General features: G+C 44.5%; 1 protein-coding gene and 2 long non-coding RNA genes across 7 annotated transcripts in view; 2 read left to right on the top strand and 1 right to left on the bottom strand.

The window, feature by feature from the left end:
- LOC111090231 overlaps window positions 1–16,401 on the top strand; it is a 59,876-nt gene extending 43,475 nt beyond the window's left edge. For 2 of the 4 annotated variants that reach the window (XR_005371234.1, XR_005371236.1), the window contains exons 4-6: window positions 783–859; window positions 14,221–14,507; window positions 15,795–16,401. This is a non-coding gene — a long non-coding RNA (uncharacterized LOC111090231). The remainder of the gene's footprint in view (window positions 1–782; window positions 860–14,220; window positions 14,508–15,794) is intronic. The other 2 variants (XR_005371237.1, XR_005371235.1) reach the window with 1 other exon arrangement.
- Window positions 9,278–19,164, bottom strand: MRPS33 (mitochondrial ribosomal protein S33). Of its 2 annotated transcripts, XM_038559384.1 has the most exons (4): window positions 19,021–19,089; window positions 18,207–18,494; window positions 14,248–14,482; window positions 9,278–10,043 (listed from the first exon to the last, which is right to left on the bottom strand). In XM_038559384.1, the coding sequence occupies exons 3-4, from the start codon at window positions 14,460–14,462 to the stop codon at window positions 9,938–9,940; spliced, it is 321 nt and encodes a 106-aa protein (XP_038415312.1). In that variant the 5' UTR covers window positions 14,463–14,482; window positions 18,207–18,494; window positions 19,021–19,089; the 3' UTR covers window positions 9,278–9,937. The 2 variants fall into 2 exon arrangements, with proteins under 2 accessions (XP_038415312.1, XP_038415311.1); XM_038559383.1 differs by lacking the exon at window positions 18,207–18,494 and having other exon boundaries at window positions 19,021–19,164.
- Window positions 16,800–19,929, top strand: part of LOC111090230 — a 28,683-nt gene continuing 25,553 nt past the window's right edge. Inside the window, exons 1-4 of the long non-coding RNA XR_005371238.1 lie at window positions 16,800–18,032; window positions 18,155–18,263; window positions 18,402–18,531; window positions 18,696–19,304. This is a non-coding gene — a long non-coding RNA (uncharacterized LOC111090230). The remainder of the gene's footprint in view (window positions 18,033–18,154; window positions 18,264–18,401; window positions 18,532–18,695; window positions 19,305–19,929) is intronic.

The following is a 19,929-nucleotide window of genomic DNA, read 5'->3' as shown; positions in this document are numbered from 1 at the left end:
GGGTTTCAGTGAGGATGCAATCTTTGGTCTGGGCCTTGAAGAATGAGTAGGAGTTGGCCAGGTTGATGAGCTACGACGGAAGGGATTTCCAGGCAGAGAGAATGGACTGCATGAGTAAGGGCAGGAAGAGACTATGTTTGGGTCCCCAGTACACCTGTGACCTCTAAAAAAACTGCAGGTTGACACATATCTAAACCAGCGCCTCTCTTCAGGTGCGTGCAAGCCACCTGGGGATCTTGTTAACATGCAGATCCTGACTCCAAAGGTTTGGGGAAGGCCTGAAGTTGTGCATGGCTAATGAGCTCCCAGGGGCGCCTGGCTGCAATCTTTGGGTAAAGAGGCTCCAACACCCTGAACTATGGTCTGCTTCAGCTGAGCCTCCTAGTTGGTGCAACCTAAGAGCAAGATGGTCAGCACTCATTTGCCTTCTACCGGGAACAGTTAATAAAAAGTATTTAGAAGCCTCTTTTGAGACTTTGGCATTTCAGAAACAGATTCCTCTTGTACCTGAACCAGCCTGGGGTGTATGAGGGTGACTCATCCTGTTGAGGTGACAGAGGGGCAGCACTGCAGGAAGGGGAGGGGAGAGGTTCTGGCTGCCCGTGGATCTAGGGAGGCAGCAGGGCAATGGTGACCTCCTTGGTCTGAGGGGCTTTGGTGGGGGATAAAAAAGAAAGCAGGACGTAGAGGATTTGCACAAGTTTTCAACTGATTGGTGCTCCTGAAGAATAACAGCAATTAGAAACACATAACTCAAAATTGCCAGTTTGATGCTTTCTCAGGTGCCTCATTTTTAGTAAGAACATAGCTGCAACGTCAGCATGCTGTACGAGGAATTCGTGACACTACTTTCTAAAAGGTAACTTTTGGGGGAATCATTGGAGTAATACTTGTTCTTTGCAAAACATTTGACAATAAACCAGGTTTTGGGGTGGTCTTAGTTGAGTAGATGATCTGGCCTAATTTTCTTTACTCCTATTTTCTGTACATCGCCCAGTCACCCCGCCCTCCTCAGGGAGCTGGTGCCTGAGTGGTTTTGTGATGTGGCAAACAGAATCCTGGAGAGCCCACACAAGACAGACTGTGATCTGCAAAGGAGATCACTGAGCTTTTCTTCACTTTCATCTTCCCTACTATTTTTGCTGGTTATGAATGCAATAGGAGACTTCATAGGACTAATAAAAGAGGGGGAAAAAATCAAGTGATTATTTTTCACAGGAAGAATAATTCTGGTTATGCCTTCCTTTCTGTGATGAAGTTTACAACCTGCACAGATGGTCTGGAACAGCCCACATGCCTGGAATTGAGCATCCAGGGATTGGGATAGCCTCTGTTACCTTGAACATGCCTTCACAAAAACCACTGTGGAGATAAGGTCATTCTAGATCATACTAGAAGGATGAGCAACTATTAATGCTAAGGACTTGCTAGGAATAAAATCAGACAGACATGTGTGCTCGTTGGAGAGAATGATAAAAGCAGAAGCTGAAGGAGGCCAGTGATGAGGAAATTACAGTTTGAGGTTGATTCAAGACATCGTGATTCATTTACAAGCACGAGGTCATTTGGATGCCTCCACCCTGTGGCTCACTACATATCTTGGAACCACAGTTTCTCTCTTTAAGTTTTCAGGAGTTCCTTTTTTTTTTTTTTAAATTTTTATTTATTTATGATAGTCACACACAGAGAGAGAGAGAGAGGCGGAGACATAGGCAGAGAGAGAAGCAGGCTCCATGCACCAGGAGCTCGATATGGGATTCGATCCCAGGTCTCCAGGATCGCGTCCTGGGCCAAAGGCAGGCGCTAAACTGCTGCGCCACCCAGGGATCCCAAGTTTTCAGGAGTTCCATCGGGAATCCCAAAGCAAAGATTCTCATGCTTTCAATTGTATTTTAATCACCTGGAAGGGCTTGTTGGAAATGCAGATGCCTAGGCTGCATCCCAGCCTGCTGATTCAGGAGCTCTGGTGGTGATCCTGCTGCAGGTGCGCTGAGCCATCCTCTGAGCCTTAAGGAATCACACGGATTGACTGGGATAGGTCTTGTGCCACTGGGAAGGACAGACATGCTTTTACTCCTACTGGTCTCCCACCAAAAGCTGAGTGAAGGGCAAAGAAAGATAGAATGCCCAAAGAAAGCAGTGAATAGGCAAATCCCAATTTTTATATTTTATGTGTATTTCTAAAAGGTCATGTACACATCAGATTTATGTGAGTTAATTTTTACTTTCACTTTACTGAATCCTAACATTTTATATCCACATTTGATATTCCTATGGAAGTGACTGTGCCACCCTAACTGTATTTTACAGCTCCAAATAGCCTTTCCACCATGAATTTAACTACCTGTGAATGAAATAAGTGCAATAAGCACTGGTAGTTACCTGCTTTCATAGGCTCCTGCTCCTTGGAGCCCCCTCATCACACTGGTGGCTGCTGCCCGTCCTTCTCTGTCAGGGGGTCACCTTGCTGCTGTTTTCCTGCATCCTGTGTGGGATTTGCACTCTGAGGCCTTGCCTCTATCTGTGCTCTGCCCACCAGCCACCTTGGTGCTCCCTGGCTGACTTAGTTAAGTGGCTAGAGTCCCAGAAGGACCTAGCCCTTCCTACTCCTTCAGGATTTGCCACCTGTCAGACCAGTTGCCCCAGTCAGCAGGTCACCAGGCTGGTTCCATCCTGTTTTAAGCCAGTGATTCTATTTTATTTTATTTTTAAAAAGATTTTTTAATTTTACTTGAGAGAGAGCGCATGCATGCACAAGTGGCAGGGAGGGACAGAGGAAGAAGGAGAGAGGGAGATTCCCCTGCTGAACAGGGAGCCTGACATGGGGCTCGATCCCAAGACCCAGAGATCATGACCTGAACTGAAGGTAGATGCTTAGCCAGCTGAGCCACCCAGGTACCTCTAAGCCAGTGATTCTTAACTTCGGCTGCATAAAGAGCTACCCGAGGACCTTTTCAAAAATATCAATACTTGGGGTGCCTGGGTGGCTCAGTCTGTTAAGCATCGACTCTTGATCTCAGCACAGGTCTTGATTTCAGGGTTCTGGGTTCAGACTTCGAGTTGGGCTCCATGCTGGGCATGGAGCCTACTTAAAAACAAGAATAAAAACAATGCTTAAGTAACTTCTCTCCCTGCCCCAACTCGGGTTGGTCTGGAGCAGAACCCAGCAAGAGTTCTAACCTCCCCCAGTGGATTCTAATGCATGGCCACAGCTGGGAAGCACAGCTGTAAACTTCAGTTCACCTATTGAATGGGGAAGAGAATACTCAGTTCACAGAGCTGTTGTAAGAATTAAGTGGTATAACTTACAGACTTACACACAGTTCCTAGCAAATGGGAAAACACTGGGGAAATGGCATTGTCATAATCATCTTCAGACTCCGAAAGATCACTGCTACACTGCCAGGTCATAAAAGGACACTGGGAACTTTAGGGTTCATTAGGTTATGGCTCTGAAGTGGCAAGGCCGTGCTCATTATAGCTCTTGTCAACCAGAGTTCTACAGTTTGTGGGTCTTTGCACATGCAATTTGCTGTAACCCTCTCTGCTTGTGAGGATCCCACCTGTACCAGTGTGGTGATTGGTGGTACAGGCTTTGAAGTCAAGTGACTCCGATTTAAACTTCAGTCTTGGGATCCCTGGGTGGCGCAGCGGTTTGGCGCCTGCCTTTGGCCCAGGGTGTGATCCCGGAGACCCGGGATCGAATCCCACGTCGGGCTCCCGGTGCATGGAGCCTGCTTGTGTCTCTGCCTCTCTCTCTCTCTGTAACTATCATAAATTAAAAAAAAAAAAAAAAAAACAACTTCAGTCTTACACTTTAGACCTGCATTATCCTGGGCAGAAGACCTAAGCCTCAGTTTTCTCAACTGTAAAATGGGATACTTACCATACAGAAGTTACATGAGGCCTACAAAGTGCAATGCTGGGCATGTGTTAGTGCTCCAAAAATGCTGACATTACTTGCATTCATTGTTTTCACTGCTTGTGAGGTCATTCTTGGTGATTCCATTGCATTGATCTCTACAACTTTATTAAACATTTATATTTAATTTTTTAAAAAATATTATTTATTTATTCATGAGAGACACAGAGAGAGAAAGAGAGAGGCAGAGACACAGGCAGAGAAGTCTATGAAGCAGGCTCCACGAAGGGAGCCCGACGTGGGACTCGATCCCGGGTCTCCAGGATCACTCCCTAGGCCAAAGGTGGCGTTAAACCGCTAAGCCACTCGGGCTGCCCTTATATTTAATTTGTTTGGTGTTTAATGCACTGGTCTGTTCTCATACTAGATATACTCAGACTTTTAGATTTGGCCTGTGTCCTAAGACTTTCAGTTTGTTGAGAATGTTCTTTTTATGCTACATGCCATAGGTCGGTTAGTTTTGTGGCTCTTTTAGGAAGATATTTTGGACTAACCACCAATTTAGATGGTCAATAAGGAGCTCCTGTAATAGACATAGAAAACTCTCCATCAATGAATCTATCCTGTCTCAGAAAACACATGTAGGGCAGCCCGGGTGGCTCAGCGGTTTAGCGCCGCCTTCAGCCCAGGGCGTGATCCTGGAGACCTGGGATTCAGTCCTACGTCAGGCTCCCTGCACGGAGCCTGCTTCTCCCTCTGCCTCTCTCTCTGTCTCTCATGAATAAATAAATAAAATCTTTTAAAAAAAGAAAAAGAAAACGCATGTAAGTAGAATGAGAAAGGTCTTAGGATCTACATTGGTTTAGTTCTGTTGTCTACTTTAACGTGAACTTATAATATTACCAGACCTCCATTTAAGTTAAAAAACTGCATCTGGATAGTTTCTGTGGCCAGTCTTCCCCCCAGTTTCACGATCCTCCTCTCTTGTTGTCTTGCTGTCACTTAAAAAACATTTCAGTTCTGGGCAGCCCCGGTGGCTCAGAGGTTTAGCGCCACCTTCAGCCTGGGTGTGATCCTGGAGACCCGGGATCAAGTCCCACATTGGGCTCCCTGCATGGAGCCTGCTTCTCCCTCTGCCTGTGTCTCTGCCTCTCTCTCTCACTGTGTGCCTATCATAAATAAATAAAAATTAAAAACAAAACAAAACAAAAAAAATTTCAGTTCTAAGTTCAGCATAAATGTTTTACTGGTTTTCTAGTTCTTAATACCTTGGGCTTTACTGTTTATTTCCTTTTTACTAAGTCTTCTTATGTTTTACTGTTTGTTTTATTGATTCCATCTTTTTTTTTTTAAGAAATGCTTTCTTTTGAACTTATAAATGAGTAGTTAAGAAAAAGGACTATGAAGATGGAGTTGGCAGTTTAAAAGACATTTCCCTCGATCTATTTCCTTTGAAGTTTGTTCCTGCCTCTAAATCTCTAAAATTAGGCACTTAGAAGCTTTGGGGGAAATGTGTGAAGAAAAAAGGAAAGGGTGAAGAGGGTGGAATGTTCAATTCTCAACTTATCCTTTTTCAGAAGGTGCTTTACAAGTAAAAGCATTATGTTTATATGCTTATATGTATTTGTATACACACACACACACACACACATATATATGATGCTTTTTTTTAAAGACTTTAAAAAATTTATTCATTCATGAGAGACACAGGCAGAGAGAGAAGCAGGTTCCCTGCAGGGAGCCCGATGTGGGACTCAATCCCAGGACTCTAGGATTACGCCATGGGCTGAAGTCAGGTGCTCAACCACTGAGCCACCCAGGCTTCCCTATATGATGCTTTTTAAAAAGTGAGTTTCTGGAACTCATGATTATGTAAATAATAAAATGCCTCTCCCATATACTGCTTTCTGAACCTGTCGTGTTGCTTGTAGATGCAGAGAATTTTATATTTTTTGCATGTATTTGTCAACAGTACCTCAGAAGAATCTACTGGGAAGACATGCTAACTCTTACTTGGTTGCTCTTTTACTATTCCCATGATACTTTTCACAAATCTTAATATTTCGTGAATCTAGTGAAGCATTACTATGATTTTACAGAGACAGAAGGAGATGCAGTGAAGGTTATGTAGCTGAAGGTCACAAGGCCAGTGAGGAGAACTACATCTCAACCTGTGACCTTGGAATTGCAAACCCAGTCTGTTTTACCAGGGCTACATTGAAATCAAGGGCAAAATCCTTCATGCACACCAAACAGCAAACATTCGAGGGAAAACACAAATAGTTTTGGTCTTGACCAGAAAAATCCAGTTAAACATCTGGCTAGCCTACACCTGCAGTGAAAGGTGTATTTTTTCTGATTGCACTCAGTCCTCATCTTAAAGGTCAGTGTCCTGAAACATGTTACTTTTATGGCATCAAGACTTACCTCCTGGGATCCCTGGGTGGCGCAGTGGTTTAGCGCCTGCCTTTGGCCCAGGGCGTGATCCTGGAGACCCGGGATTGAGTCCCATGTTGGGCTCCTGGTGCATGGAGCCTGCCTCTCTCTCTCTCTCTCTCTCTGTGACTATCATAAATAAATAAAAATTAAAAAAAAAAAAAAGACTTACCTCCTCTTTCTGATCCTCTGTGTTCCATCTGGTCCACCACGTTCAGTACAGGCTATTTTAAGTGAGGTAGCATTTGCTGTGTCAGATGGGTTTCAGGGCACACCTTATATACAAATAAATTTTAGTTATAGTTTCTGATTTTCAGCAGTGGCGTACTAATCTACTGTGAAGTTGTCTACAGACTTCCCTATCGATCAGTGCTAAGGTTCCCTGTGCATTCAGGGGCCGGCAGCAAACTAACACACAGATTCTTTGCTTGTTTTCTGACTCAGGTCATCTATTGGTGTCTGATTCAGTTTCCCTTTAAAATATTCTTCCAATTCTTCCAAGCTCCTTCCATTCAAGCCTTCTCCACAAGTTGGAGATGGTATAACTCAAAACATCCACTGGGTTGTTCTACACTGTGCTCAGGCCGAGAGCCTTTCTCAGCAGGACGTCCTGGGTTAATCTTCCACCCACCTGGCTCAGCTGCACTGGCCAAGAATAACAAAGTGTGCACTTTTGTGAGCAAATCCCTGGGATCTTGCCAATGCCTTAAAACACACAACTGTCCTTCACACAATCTTAGGACAAGTCTACTTGTCTGTGTCCTCTAGAACTAGCATGTGGCAGGCACATGGAAAGTGCTCAGGAAAAAGTTCTCAGTGACCGGATGGATCCTCGGTCCCCTGCTGAAGTTATGTCGGTCAGACACAAAGTACCCAATTTTAAGTAGTTTTTAAGACAATAATATGGGCCCTAGCCATACCATCTGCAGCATGTATCTTTAAAAATAATAATTTATCAAAACATATATAATGGGACTCTTACTAATTCAGGAATTATTGGCAGGGCAATTATTGCCTGTACTTCTAATGTTACAGGAAGAGAAAATCATAGCTTCAGTAGCTGTTTGTCCTCTTGCCTGTGCACTTTGCTCTTTTCCTGAGAGGCAGAAACAGGGTTAAAAAGTACTTTAGCAGGACAACGTGCATGTGGTTAACACTACTGTACTATTTGCTTAAAAGTGCTTAAGATGGTAAATTATACAACAGAAAAGTTTTTTTTTTTTGAAGTTCAATTTGCCAACATATACTATAACACCTAGTGCTCATCCCATCACAGAAAAGTACTTTAAAATAAAAAATGTACTAGACGGGGCTAGATCTTTGGAACTTGAAACAAACAACAACAACAAAAAATCAGAGAAGCCCTCACAACCTCATTGGAAACTGTTAGAATACAGTTAATTGAGGAGCTATTTTTGTGTATACAAAAGTCTCTCTCAAAGGAGTAACACCTCACACACTGGCCAAGTTGGTTAAGTCCAGGCTTTTTCACAGAACTTGCAAAGCCCTGAGGGGCCCTGGGTGGCTTAGTCAGTTAGCATCTAACTTTTTTTTTTTTTTTTTAAGATTTTATTTATTTATTCATGAGAGACACACAGAGAGACAGGCAGAGACACAGGCAGAGGGAGAAGCAGGCTCCATGCTGGGAGCCAGACATGGGACTCGATCCTGGGTTTCCAGGATCACGCCCTGGGCCAAAGGCAGACGCTCATCCACTGAGCCACCCAGGCGTCCCAGCATCTAACTCTTGATATCAGCTCAGGTCATGATCTCAGGGTCATGGGATCAAGTCCTGCATCATGCCCATCAGGCTATGTGCTCAGAACAGAGACTGTTTATCCCTCTCCCTCAGCTCTTTTCGCCACTTGCATTATATGCATGACTGCACTCTTTCTCTCAAATAATAAAATCTTAAAAAAAAAAAAAAAAAAAGAGGGACACCTGGGTAGCTCAGCAGTTGAGCGTTTGCCTTTGGCCCAGGGCATGATCCTGGAGTCCCAGGATCGAGTCCCACATTGGGCTCCCTTCATGGAGCCTGCTTCTCTCTCTGCCTGTGTCTCTGCCTTTATATCTCATGAATAAATAACATTAAAAAAAAAAAAAAGAACTTGCAAAATCCTTCAGGGTCTGGCCTGTTTCTGGGTGAAACCCGTAGTCAGTGCTCTGTTTCAGTTCCTTGAACAGGATGCTTTCTTGTGCACTTTTCCCATCATTTTTATCTTTAAAATTTTTTAAAAATTATTTAAGATTTTTAATGTCTTTTTTTTCCTTTTTAAAGATTTTATTTATTCATGAGAGACACAGAGAGAGAGAGGGAGGCAGAGACACAGGCAGAGGGAGAAGCAGGCTCCATGCAGGAAGCCCGACATGGGACTCGATCCTGGGTCTCCAGGATCATGCCCTGGACTGAAGGCGGCGCTAAACTGCTGAGCCACCTGGGCTGCCCCATTATTAATTTCTATACCCAGTATGGGGCTTGAACTCAACCCTGAGACCAAGATTTGTATGCTCCTCTGACTAGACCAGCTAGGCACTCCAGTAATTTTGTGTGTGTGTGTGTGTGTGTGTGTAAGCCCTATACTCAAAGTTGGGCTTGAACTCACAACCTGGAGATCAAGAGTCACATGTTCTACTACTGAGCCAGGCAGGCACCCCCTCTTGTCTCATTCATCCTTAAGAGCTCAGCTTAAACACCATCTCTTTAGGGAGGCCTTCCTTAAACTTCCCAGGTTTGGGCTTCTTGCTATCTCTGGATTGAGCCATCGCTTGGTCCATGCTCTCACAAAAGTCTAGATTTTTCCTTTGTAGCATTTTTTTTTAAAGATTTTATTTATTTATTCATGAGAGACAGAGAGGCAGAGACACAGGCAGAGGGAGAAGAGGCTCCATGCAGGGAGCCTGATGTGGGACTTGATCCTGGGACTCCAGGATGACACCCTGGGCCGAAGGCAGGTGCTAAACTGCTGAGCCACCTAGGGATCCTCTGTAGCATTTAAACAATTTTATTTATGTAATGATATTAATCTTTCACACAAGCCTCAAAGTTCCATGAAGTAGGGACTGTTTTCTCTTGCTAACCATGGTATTACTAGGGCCCCAGTACCTTATGTACAGCAGGTAGTGTACACTCAGTACTCTCTTAGCAGGTACAGCCTTTCCCCCAAATCTAGCTCAGTAGATACTACTCTCTAAGGAGATGTGGATGGTTCAGAAACTTTGTGAGCTTGGTGGTAGAGACAGTGGTTGAAGGGCCAGAGGGATGGCAGAGGTAAGGGCTGGTGTAATGGGATCCTGGGGAGATGAAACGATGCTCATTTAACGAGTCTCCTCCCATGATCCCAACCTTCCATTCCCACCCCATATGAGTCTGTCTTCAACCACCTATGCATTCATTTCTCCAGAGAAAGAGGTAAACCTCACAGTATAAAACCAAAGCCAGAATAAGTTTGCAGAATTAGAAAGTGTCCAAGGAACCAGTTACAACTCGACTGAATTGGACTTCAACACAGAAATGATCGTGTTCCTTCAAATACTCTTCAGTCTTGGAAGCTCACACTCCTCCAGCAAGTAGAAAGATAAATACACCTTCTTCTGTGGTCAGCTGCTGAGGAAGAACTTTTCTCTTCTGATGGACCAGCACTATTTCTTTTTTGTGGCTCTTTTCCCTTCTCCTTTCCTAGGTTTTCCTTTGCCACGAAGCTTCTTGAGACGCAGCTGCTCATCCTTGAAGTCCTGATGCTCATCTCTGAGTGGAGAAGGGAAAATAATCAGCTAGTATATCTACCTGATGGGAAAAGCAGACCCGTCTAGCATGGTTCCCTTTAGCTGTTCTGGTTACTGGGCCTTGACTTCTGCAGGCTCAGCCTGGGGAACAGAAAGGACAAGGAGTCCCCAGCATACACAGGGGCTGTGTTCTAAAAGTTCATTTCCAAATCACAGTGTCCCCTCCTAGAAACAATGCCTCACAAGCAACTGACATTCCCAGGCCAGCCCATGTGAGTCTATGCAACTATGACACAACGTTAATCACCCCAAATTTCCCTAGAATGGTTAAGACTGAACATAGGGAAGCAGAAAGTGGATCTCAGCTTCAACAGCTACACAGAGACCCTGAGAGCCCCAGGAATTTGCATCTACCACAAGGGGGAAGAGGTCTGAAGGAAGCTGCCTTCATGGCTGTGGACAATCCACACAAAAAGGCTGCTGGGGAAAGGCTCGGAAGGAAGCCAAATCAAAAGACAGGTGCTCTAGAGATGCCCTGTCTGAACATCCGGATGGGGGTAAGCTGAAGACTGCCTAAGATTAAATACCTAAAACAGTGTAGCATTTAAATATGTAAGGTCTGGAGCCCATTTCAACCTGGGTTCAAATCACAGCTCCATCTCCCATTGAGTGGCTGTGTGTCCTTGGATATGTGACCTGCCCTCTCTGTATCTTAGTTTCCTCACCTGTCAAGTGTGGATAGTAATGGCATACAAATTAAATAAGAGGGGATGTGCTGGGCCCAACTGTTAACTCCTTAGGTAGTTTTAAAACAGACTGGTTTTGTAGGGTACACTGTTCATTCCATGAACATGATGGATACAGCTGACCTCTTTGGAATTAGCTATGATTGCCCCCAAATCATCCATTCTCAACAGAGCAGCCAGAGTAATGCTTCTAAATTATAAGTGAGATCACATCACCCCTCTGCTCACAGGCCCACAGACGGTTCCCCCATTTCACCCAGAGCCAAGACCTTGTCATGGCCCTCAGAGCCTTTCACGATCTGCCTGTGGCCCTACCACTCTCTTTGCCGCCTATGCTAGTCCTGAAGACGTCAGAACTCCCACCTCAGGGCCTTTGCTCTGCTCTTGCCTCTGCCTAAACAGTTCTTCCCCAGATCCCACCTGTCTCACTCACCACCTTCAAGCCTCTGCTTAGACCTCACCTTCTGAAAGAGGCTGACCTTGACTGTCCTGGTCAATACTGTGACCCATCCTCTTCCCACCCACCATGTGCCCTGGGAGTATTCTTCATCCTGCTCAGATGGCTTTCCTATTTTTTCCCCACAGCACACTCAGCTTCATGGCATATCCATCATTTATTCCTCCACTATGTTTGTTCTCTTCTTCACCCCCCTCCTCCATTCCCATCAACCCTCAACCAGGGGGACAGCTCCAAAGCTAGGAGTCTTTGTCTTTGTGATGATAAAACCCAACCACCTGTGTGACTGAGTGTTCAGGAGAACCTGTGCCTCCCTCCCTTATTTGCAGGTCTGAGAGTAATATTTTCTCTACTAAAGACTGTCTAGTTTCATCCTGCCTGATGCCACAGGAGGCCTTCCATTAGAGGCACCATTTACCGTAACTAGTGACTAAATACATGAAAATAATTGTGCTTTTCCATGGAAAACTAAATGCTACCCCATCCCCAAAGATAGTCAAGGTTTTATCTTTCAAACAAATGGAGAGTGGCACCAAACCGGTAAATTAAAATAGCTGAATGTGATTTTGTTATGGGTTATAATTTCTACTCAGGAGATCTGCTTTCTAGTGATATTTTATTCTGGATCATAATAAAATTAATTTATTTTCTGAGCCCAGACTAATAGTGAGAAAGCCCCAGAGCAATTCCAGAAATTCAAAATATGTCATGGATTCTAATCTCGATTATATTAAGAAGATCTATTCTAGGGCAGCCCGGGTGGCTCAGCGGTTTAGTGCCGCCTTCAGCCCAGGGCCTGGTCCTGGAGACCCGGGATTGAGTCCCACGTCAGGCTCCCTGCATGGAGCCTGCCTCTCCCTCTGCCTGTGTCTCTGCCTGCCTCTCTCTCTCTGTCTCCCATGAATAAATAAAATCTTCAAAAAAAAAAAATCTATTCTATTTTGCTCAACTGTTCCCCTAGTGCTCAGATAAGTGTCCATACACAGAAGGTACTTAAGAAATATATCTTAAAAATATATCCACAGAAGGGCACCTGGGTGGCTCAGTTTTAAGTGTCTGCCTTCAGCTCAGGTCATGATCTCAGGGTCCTGGGATGGAGCCCCACATTGGGCTCCCTGTTTAGTAGGGAGCCTGTGTTTCCCCCTTTCCCTCTCCCGGCCCCTCCCCCTGCTAGTTAGTGCATGTTCTGTCACATAAATAAAATCTTTAAATATAAATATATATCCATTGGATAGATGAAAGTACCAATTTTTAGCTACATGGAATGAACTATCAATTTTATTATACTACAGTGAATAGTCCCAAATTAACTTTGGTATTGCTGTCCTAAGACAAGTCCAATTCAGGGACCCCTGGGTGGCGCAGCGGTTTGGCGCCTGCCTTTGGCCCAGGGCGCGATCCTGGAGACCCAGGATCGAATCCCACATTGGGCTCCCGGTGCATGGAGCCTGCTTCTCCCTCTGCCTGTGTCTCTGCCTCTCTCTCTCTCTGTAACTATCATAAATAAATTTAAAAAAATAATAAATCTAAGACAAGTCCAATTCAAACATGTTACATTTTCTCAAAAAGTAGATTTCTATTTTTTATTTTATTTTATTTTTAAACATTTTATTTTTATTTTAACCTGAGTCTTTTTTTTTTTCAATTTTTTTTTTTTATTTATGATAGGCACACAGTGAGAGAGAGAGAGAGAGGCAGAGACACAGGCAGAGGGAGAAGCAGGCTCCATGCACCAGGAGCCCGACGTGGGATTCGATCCCGGGTCTCCAGGATCGTGCCCTGGGCCAAAGGCAGGCACTAAACCGCTGCGCCACCCAGGGATCCCGATTTCTATTTTTTAAAAGATTTTATTTACTTATTCATTAGAGACACAGAGAGGGGCAGAGACACAAGCAGAGAGAGAAGCAGGCTCCATGCAGGGAGCCTGATGTAGGACTTGATCCTGACACTCCAGGATTATGCCTCTCAACCACTGAGCCACCACCCAGTGGTCTTTTATTTTTAAGTAACCTCTACATCCAATGTGGGGCTCAAACTGATAACCCTGAGATCAAGAGTCATAAGCTCTACCGACTTAGCCAGCCAGGCACCCCAAAAAGTAGATTTATTTTAACTTTACACTATTACGCAGTTTGAATTCTTTTATGATGGGCATGTATTACTATGGTAATTAAGACTTCTTTTAAAGAAAATGACCGTGTAGGTATTTGATCTTTTTCTTTCTAGAGCAGTAGTCCTGAGCACCATTTCCTATACATACACAAACATATCACATGGTGTGAAGAACCTATGTGATCTATGTATTACTCTTTTTAATTTTTTCTTTTAAGTAGGCACCACACCCAGTGTGGAACCCAAGGCAGGGCTTGAACTCAGGAGCCTGAGGTCAAGACCTGAGCTGAGGTCGAGCCTGGTACTCAATTGACTGAGCTACTCTGGTGCCCGCTCGTATTACTATTAAAGCTGAACTACAACTCGTTTAGACTAAGTTAATATATCAGAAAGGGTACATACTAAATGCCAGAAAAAGGTAGAAGGAAATAGGAACTCCAACAAAACTGCCATTAGGAGAGAAAGGAGTCTCCCAGAAACCGACTAGGAAGGAGATTGGCTTTGGGGCAGGGACTCTCCTCATCTGACCAATGAGGACCTGCTGCTCTGGCAGCCTGTGGGGACAAAGCAGGGATGGGTGGGGTCCAGGTTTTCCTCTGCATCCCTTTAGAGTGCCTTTAAATTAATAAATAAATAAACATATCTGTAGCTCAGTCTCTAGTCAATGTTAGTCCAGTTTTAGACATAATTAAAATATGTCTTCCACTAAGTACAAGTTTCCTTTTTTGTTTCAGTGTGTCCATTATGAGTATTTTAAAAGCCTTTCCCCCTCAAAACTGTGCCTTTGAACCTGAACCAACTGGGCTTGAATATAAGAACCACAAAACTGTAAGGATAAAAAAGGCTTTTTCCTTCTCTAATCTACTGGAAAAAATCTCTTACAGGTTACTATTTGTGTTCTTTGCCATTACCTATAGAGGCCAAGGAAACGTAGTGTCCCCATGAGTGCAAAATAAGTGTTGTGATTTGGATACCAGTCATAAGTCTCCTTCCTCTTGGCCAAAGGCTGCTCACTAAACAGTTTCACCACTTTCATTGATTTGGAGTCAGTAGGCCTGGCAATTTCACCAAACAGCCGGGCACTCAGACGAGTCATGCGCAAGGCATATTCTGAAAGGGAAGACATTTTCTGAGCAGCAAGAGGCCCTACAGGAAATGAGAAGATAAACAGGTTAGTATATGAAATTCCAAGATTATCTAATGAACACTTTAGAAATAAAAACAGCCAGCCACATGTGAATCAGTCTTGTGACGGGCAGGGCATGCCTTGGAATGGAGAAATATCCACAGTCCAAATGGTTGTTTCCTTTACATGCTTTCCATTTCTAATTTTTACATTTGATGTTCCCATCCTATTGCCTTGCTGTGCTGCCCTTTTTACAGCGAACCATTCTATTATTTACTGATAGTCAGTTTACCCATTTGTAGGCTAGATGAGGATGGGCAAATGAGTTATCCAACCACAGCATTATTATACCTTTAGAAAACACCCATCTCAGCAATCTGTAGAATAAAAATGCTGACTGCTTGCCATCTAAAGGTTTAATCATGGCAGAGAAATAATTATCCTGTTGTCTTTATTATCAGCCCTTTGAACACTGTTCTCCTGGAGGGCTCCAGATGGCTCTGAGAACTGCTAATGAGTTATGAGGTCATTTAGCCTCTAGGTTGCTGGATTGAATTCTGCCTAGAGACTGAGAGCCGTTTGGGAAAAACAAAACAGAGATAGCTCAGCAGCTCTTTAAGATTCATTTTATTCCTGAATAGAAGGACTTATAGGTTATAAGGTTATCTTCCATCTTCTATATTGTCTTAATGCATACTAGCTAAGTCATTAGCTAAAAACAGTAACTTTTTCTTTAGAGGCACAGAATGTTGAAATAAGTACAAGAATAATATGTCATATGCAGAAATTACAGCTAATATATATAAAAAATTATATGGGCGATACATGAAAATCAGGAATGCTGTTGGTGAAATAACTGTCTCATTCCATTCCAGACCAGATGTAGAGGTCACCTCTGGCAGGATATGCTAATTTATGTGAAATTTTGTAGTGAGATGAGAACCTTTGAGATGAGAGACCATCTTTGGGGGCAGTTCTGTGGGGATGAAAAGGAACTGATAAACAGAAAAAAAGGCATAGACCTATCTTGAAAGAACAATGGGAGAAATATACAAAAACAAACAAAAAAACTGAAAAACAAAAAAACCGACCCTCTAGGGCACCCGGCTGACTCGGTCAGTAAAGCACGTGATTCTTGATCTTGGGGTCATGAGTTCAAGCCCCATGTTGGGCGCAGAGTTTACTATTAACAACAACAACAACAAAATCTTAAAACCCAAACAAGAATGAGGCCAAGTAAATTTCAAAATAACTCTTGTAAGGAAAAAAAAAAACAACAAACAAACCCAAAACCTGTGTTTAAATTAAGGAATTTTTCATGTCTATTTCTAGATGCATTGAAAGAACAGAGGCTGACCTCCAACTAATCGCAGAATGTCAATCTCAAACCATTTAACAATCTGAACACCAACCAAATGAGCCAATAGTGCCATCTGAAGGCCAGCAATGGGAAAACTGTCGGATCCAGGGTCTCTTCCCTGTCCCTCCAAACTGGAGATCACCTGCAAGCCTTGCTTCCTCCTTTTCCTTTCAGCACTCCCATTCTCAGATTCACTTCCTTCTCAACTCTAGCTCCATTGTGTGGGCAGGAGTGGGCTGGGCTGCCTCCTTAGGGGTAGGGTTATAGTTTCATCAATGAGAAAAAAAGGGCATTAACAGTTTAATGTATAAATAGGAAATAGTAACAAATCAGTGCCTTGCAGATTTGCCTTTAGAGGCTACAGTGTCTTTGCATGCTTTACTTTTTCTCTCCCTTCAGTGAAAGTTATCTTTTTTCAAACATGAGATTAAAAAAACAAAACTAAAAATAATGGTTTCTTAGTCAACTTTGCTTTGTTTTTGCTTAATTGCTATAATGGCATTTAAATAGATTTCTGTTTCAAGTGCACAGTTTTTCACAATCAGTTATTTGGTGGTCAGGAACTATTGTTTTGTTGCAGTGTTCTCACTTATGTGTTCGGAATTCCTTCACCTTATATTTTTAAATGAAGAGGCAGCATGGAGTCCTGAGGCCTGGGTTTGCATCCTGGCTCTGCCATTTATTGGCTGGGTTAAAGTTAGTGGTTTTCTAAATCTGACTTTCCTTTTTGGGAAACAAAGCTTGTGGAAATAAGTTAGAAATAAGAGGGATAAGTTAAAGCCGTCGCACTCCGTAAAGGGTAACTTAAGAAAAAAACCTAAACATGTTTTTAAGTTTGGGGTTCATAGGATCTAGTCGGGCACAGTTATTTATTCCTTTTCCTTATTTATTTTTTAAAAATACATCTTTAAAAAGATTTTTATTTATTTGAGAGAGAGAGCATGAGCAGGGGCAGAGGGAGAAGCAGGCCCCCCACTGAGCAGGGAGCCCCATGTGCAGCTCAATCCCAGGACCCTGGGATCGTGACCCTGAGCCGAAGTCAGACACTTAACTCACTGAGCCACCCAGGTGCCCCCTATTCCTTGTCTTCATCTAATCTCATCAGGAGAAACACACTCCTGCAGCTAAACCTCTAAATCCCTGGAATGACATCTTTACTTATAAAAACTGACAGCCAGAGAAACACAAGGGAGGGGACCAGCAGCTTGGTAACTTGACAGACAGCAAAGAGGAAGGGACTCCTTGGGAAAGTAAGTGGTCACTGAAACCACCACAGGATGTTAACTTCTGTGCAGGCCCACTTTGCAATGTAGCAAATTACTGGGACATTGAGAAGTAATGAGGTCTCATTAGAATCCACTGGGACGTGGTTATACCACAAAATCCAAGTCCTAAAACTTTTATGATGGAGAAAGGAAATAAGCCTCTTCAAACCTGAATCCCTTACTAGTAATAAAGATCCATTTGCCAAACAGAAGAAAATTGAAAATGATTATAACAATTACAAAGGAGACTTTGTAGTCTCCTTCCACAGACCAGACATATATCTCTGACGAAGAAAGGCATAGGAGCTTCGTATGCTTTTCTTTTAACACAGACTAAAACAGCTAAACAGTTCTGTTGTCCGTAAATACTGGTCCTAAGACTATCAGATGGTCACTTTTTACTATCTTAAATTCTTTTTTTTAATTGGGGAGAGAGCCTTACTTAGGATTTTTCAGGACCCAGTGTGCATCCTTACACAATCTTCCAATTTTATCTTTAAAATAAAAGAATGATTATGTTCAAGACATTAAAGGCAAATAATTTACATCAGTGAATTTTCATTGTACAAGACAGTCACTTAAAAACGTCATTTTTCCTTAAATGTGATCTTAAGAAAACAGAATAAAGAAAAATTAACTGGAGTGGGAAATGCTAAGCAAAAATAAATAAAACACACACACACACACATGTATTTTCAAATGTGCTGGGCTGGAGAAAGACATGTTAAGCCCACACAAGAAAATGCATTTTTTTTTTTTTTTTTTTACTTTGGCATAAAAGGGTAAGTTTCTTTGATTTTTAGGATAGATTTGGTGCATTTGAAAGTTCAAGTTTTGGCTCTGGATTAGTTTTGCCTTTTTCCTTTGAAAAGGGCAGCTGAAGAGCTGGAGTTCCTAACCTGGGTATCCCTGAGCGCGGCGAATCCCTTGCAACTTTTTAAAACGGTACGAAGCGTGCCTGTGTGTGTGTGTGTGTGTGCGCAAATTATGCGGGGGGAGAGCTTTCTCCAGTTTCTCAGAAAACCACTGGTTAGCGGAAAGCACCAGCTCTGGACTCTTGCGCTTAGATGGCGACGTCGTGTTTGCAGCAGTGACGGTCCTTTACATGGGCTTCCTCACCTCCGACCTGAGAACAAGTAGACGCCTCCCTGCGTGGACGCTGACCTCAAAACTCAGGTGCATGGTGGGTGCGCTCCTACTCCTCAGGCCTCGGGGAACCCACACCTTCTGCACACGTAGCTCACAGAAAAACAACCTAAACGTGATGTTGTATTATTCTTAAAGTCTGGTACTAATCGATCCACTGGGTCGTAGGGACGTGAACGGCTCTGAACCTCTGCCCGCTGGACTCAGTCCGACGACAACGCCTCCGATCCCCTGCAACTGACCGGATCCCGCTTGCCTGTGCTGGAAGCAGGTGTCAAGTCAGCCGGCGCTCGCCTCGGTACGGCATTATATTTATTTATTTTTTATGATCTCTGCACCCAAGGTGGGGCTCGAAGGCCCCGAGGTCGAGTCGCACGCTTTACCCATCGAGCCAGCCAGGCACCCGCAAATATTTTTTTTTCCAACTGGCAACAAAATTAATTTGCATCTCCTCTCCCCCAGCTACGGTGCAGAAATGCCGTGTGATGAGCTGAGGAACCGAGCCGTGCACGCTTCCTAACCAGGAGAGAGGAACTGCGCCGGGGAGGAAGCTACGCTAGCGTCCTGCGTTCGGTAAAGTCCCCAATTTACGCAGGAAAGGGTCACCCTGCTTGCAGGGTGGTGTGAAACCTCCGAGCTGGTTGATGACGAACTCGCCTCTTCTTATTCTTGGGGACTCTAGACGGTCGGAGACCCTTGCAGGACCTCCCCAACGACCGCCCGTCTCTCATGGCAGACCCCCCACCCCCGTCACCCCCGTCACCCCCAAGCTCTCGGACACCCTTACCTACTCGCGACCTTCCTCTCCCACGCGCACGCGCCCCTCTCCCGGAAGGCCCGCCCCCCGGCCCGGCTCCACGCTCCCGCGGGAGGGAGCCTACCACCGAGAGCAGCGGAGAAGCGGAAGCTTGCGGCTAGAGCGGAGCGCGGGGGAACCCGGAACTACTAGCGCTCTCGCTCGGAGGCCTCAGAGGTCATCCCTGGCGCCTGCGCAGTGAGGGGCGTGCGCCGCGTAGGCGGAGCGCGGAGGTGGTTTACGGAGATCGTCGCCCTACGGGAACGTCTTGCAGGGTTTGCTGAATGTATTTTGTTGGGAAATGCCTACGGTGCTGCCTTCCACAGTGGTTATGCGCGTGCCACGTAGTGAAGGAGGAAGACACCCCCCCCCCGTTCCTCCTTTCTTCCTGTTTTCTTTCCCTTTGCATCCAGCTGAGGCCTCGACGCGCCCCGGGGACACTGCCTGACTTGGGGCCGAAGGGTCTTGCGGCCCATCGGGGAGGCCGTTGCCCTCCCGTTCCCCTTCCCGCTCCTCCTCTAGTGGACCGTTAGTACCATCTGTAGAAGGCCATTCTCGACTCCCTTTCGCAGGATTAGGGTAGATTTGGGCTGCCTGCGGGTCTCCCCGCTGGCCCGGAAGCTTCTTCAGGGAGGAGGGATGGGGTATTTGTCTGACTCCGCCGCAGATCGTAGAATTCCTGTATTTCCCTCCGTGCTAAACCGGCTGTCAGGCAGGCCACACCGCCTGGGCCTTGTACGAAGCATTTATCGACTGAGAGTTGGGCTGGGAACACTATTTTCTGAGCGTTCTTCGAGGCTTTTCATAAAGACTGTAACATGTACCCTGGAAATAGGGCACATGAGCAGCCAGCCCTATACCTGGAGGGCATCCTATTGACACTCTCTTCCCTCCTATAGA

Source organism: Canis lupus, chromosome 16 (assembly GCF_011100685.1).
Source record: "Canis lupus familiaris isolate Mischka breed German Shepherd chromosome 16, alternate assembly UU_Cfam_GSD_1.0, whole genome shotgun sequence".
Lineage (NCBI taxonomy): Eukaryota > Metazoa > Chordata > Mammalia > Carnivora > Canidae > Canis > Canis lupus.
Note: the sequence above shows the minus strand (reverse complement) of the source record. Positions and strands in the feature narration are given on the sequence as shown.

What these genes read in the sequence shown, in the direction of transcription:
- MRPS33 (XM_038559383.1), bottom strand. Translation starts at nt 14,462, where the DNA reads ATGTCTTCCCTTTCAGAATATGCCTTGCGCATGACTCGTCTGAGTGCC. An exon ending in CGTTTCCTTGGCCTCTATAG is followed by an intron (nt 10,044 to 14,247) that starts GTAATGGCAAAG and finishes TTCTCCACTCAG; the next exon opens with AGATGAGCATCAGGACTTCA.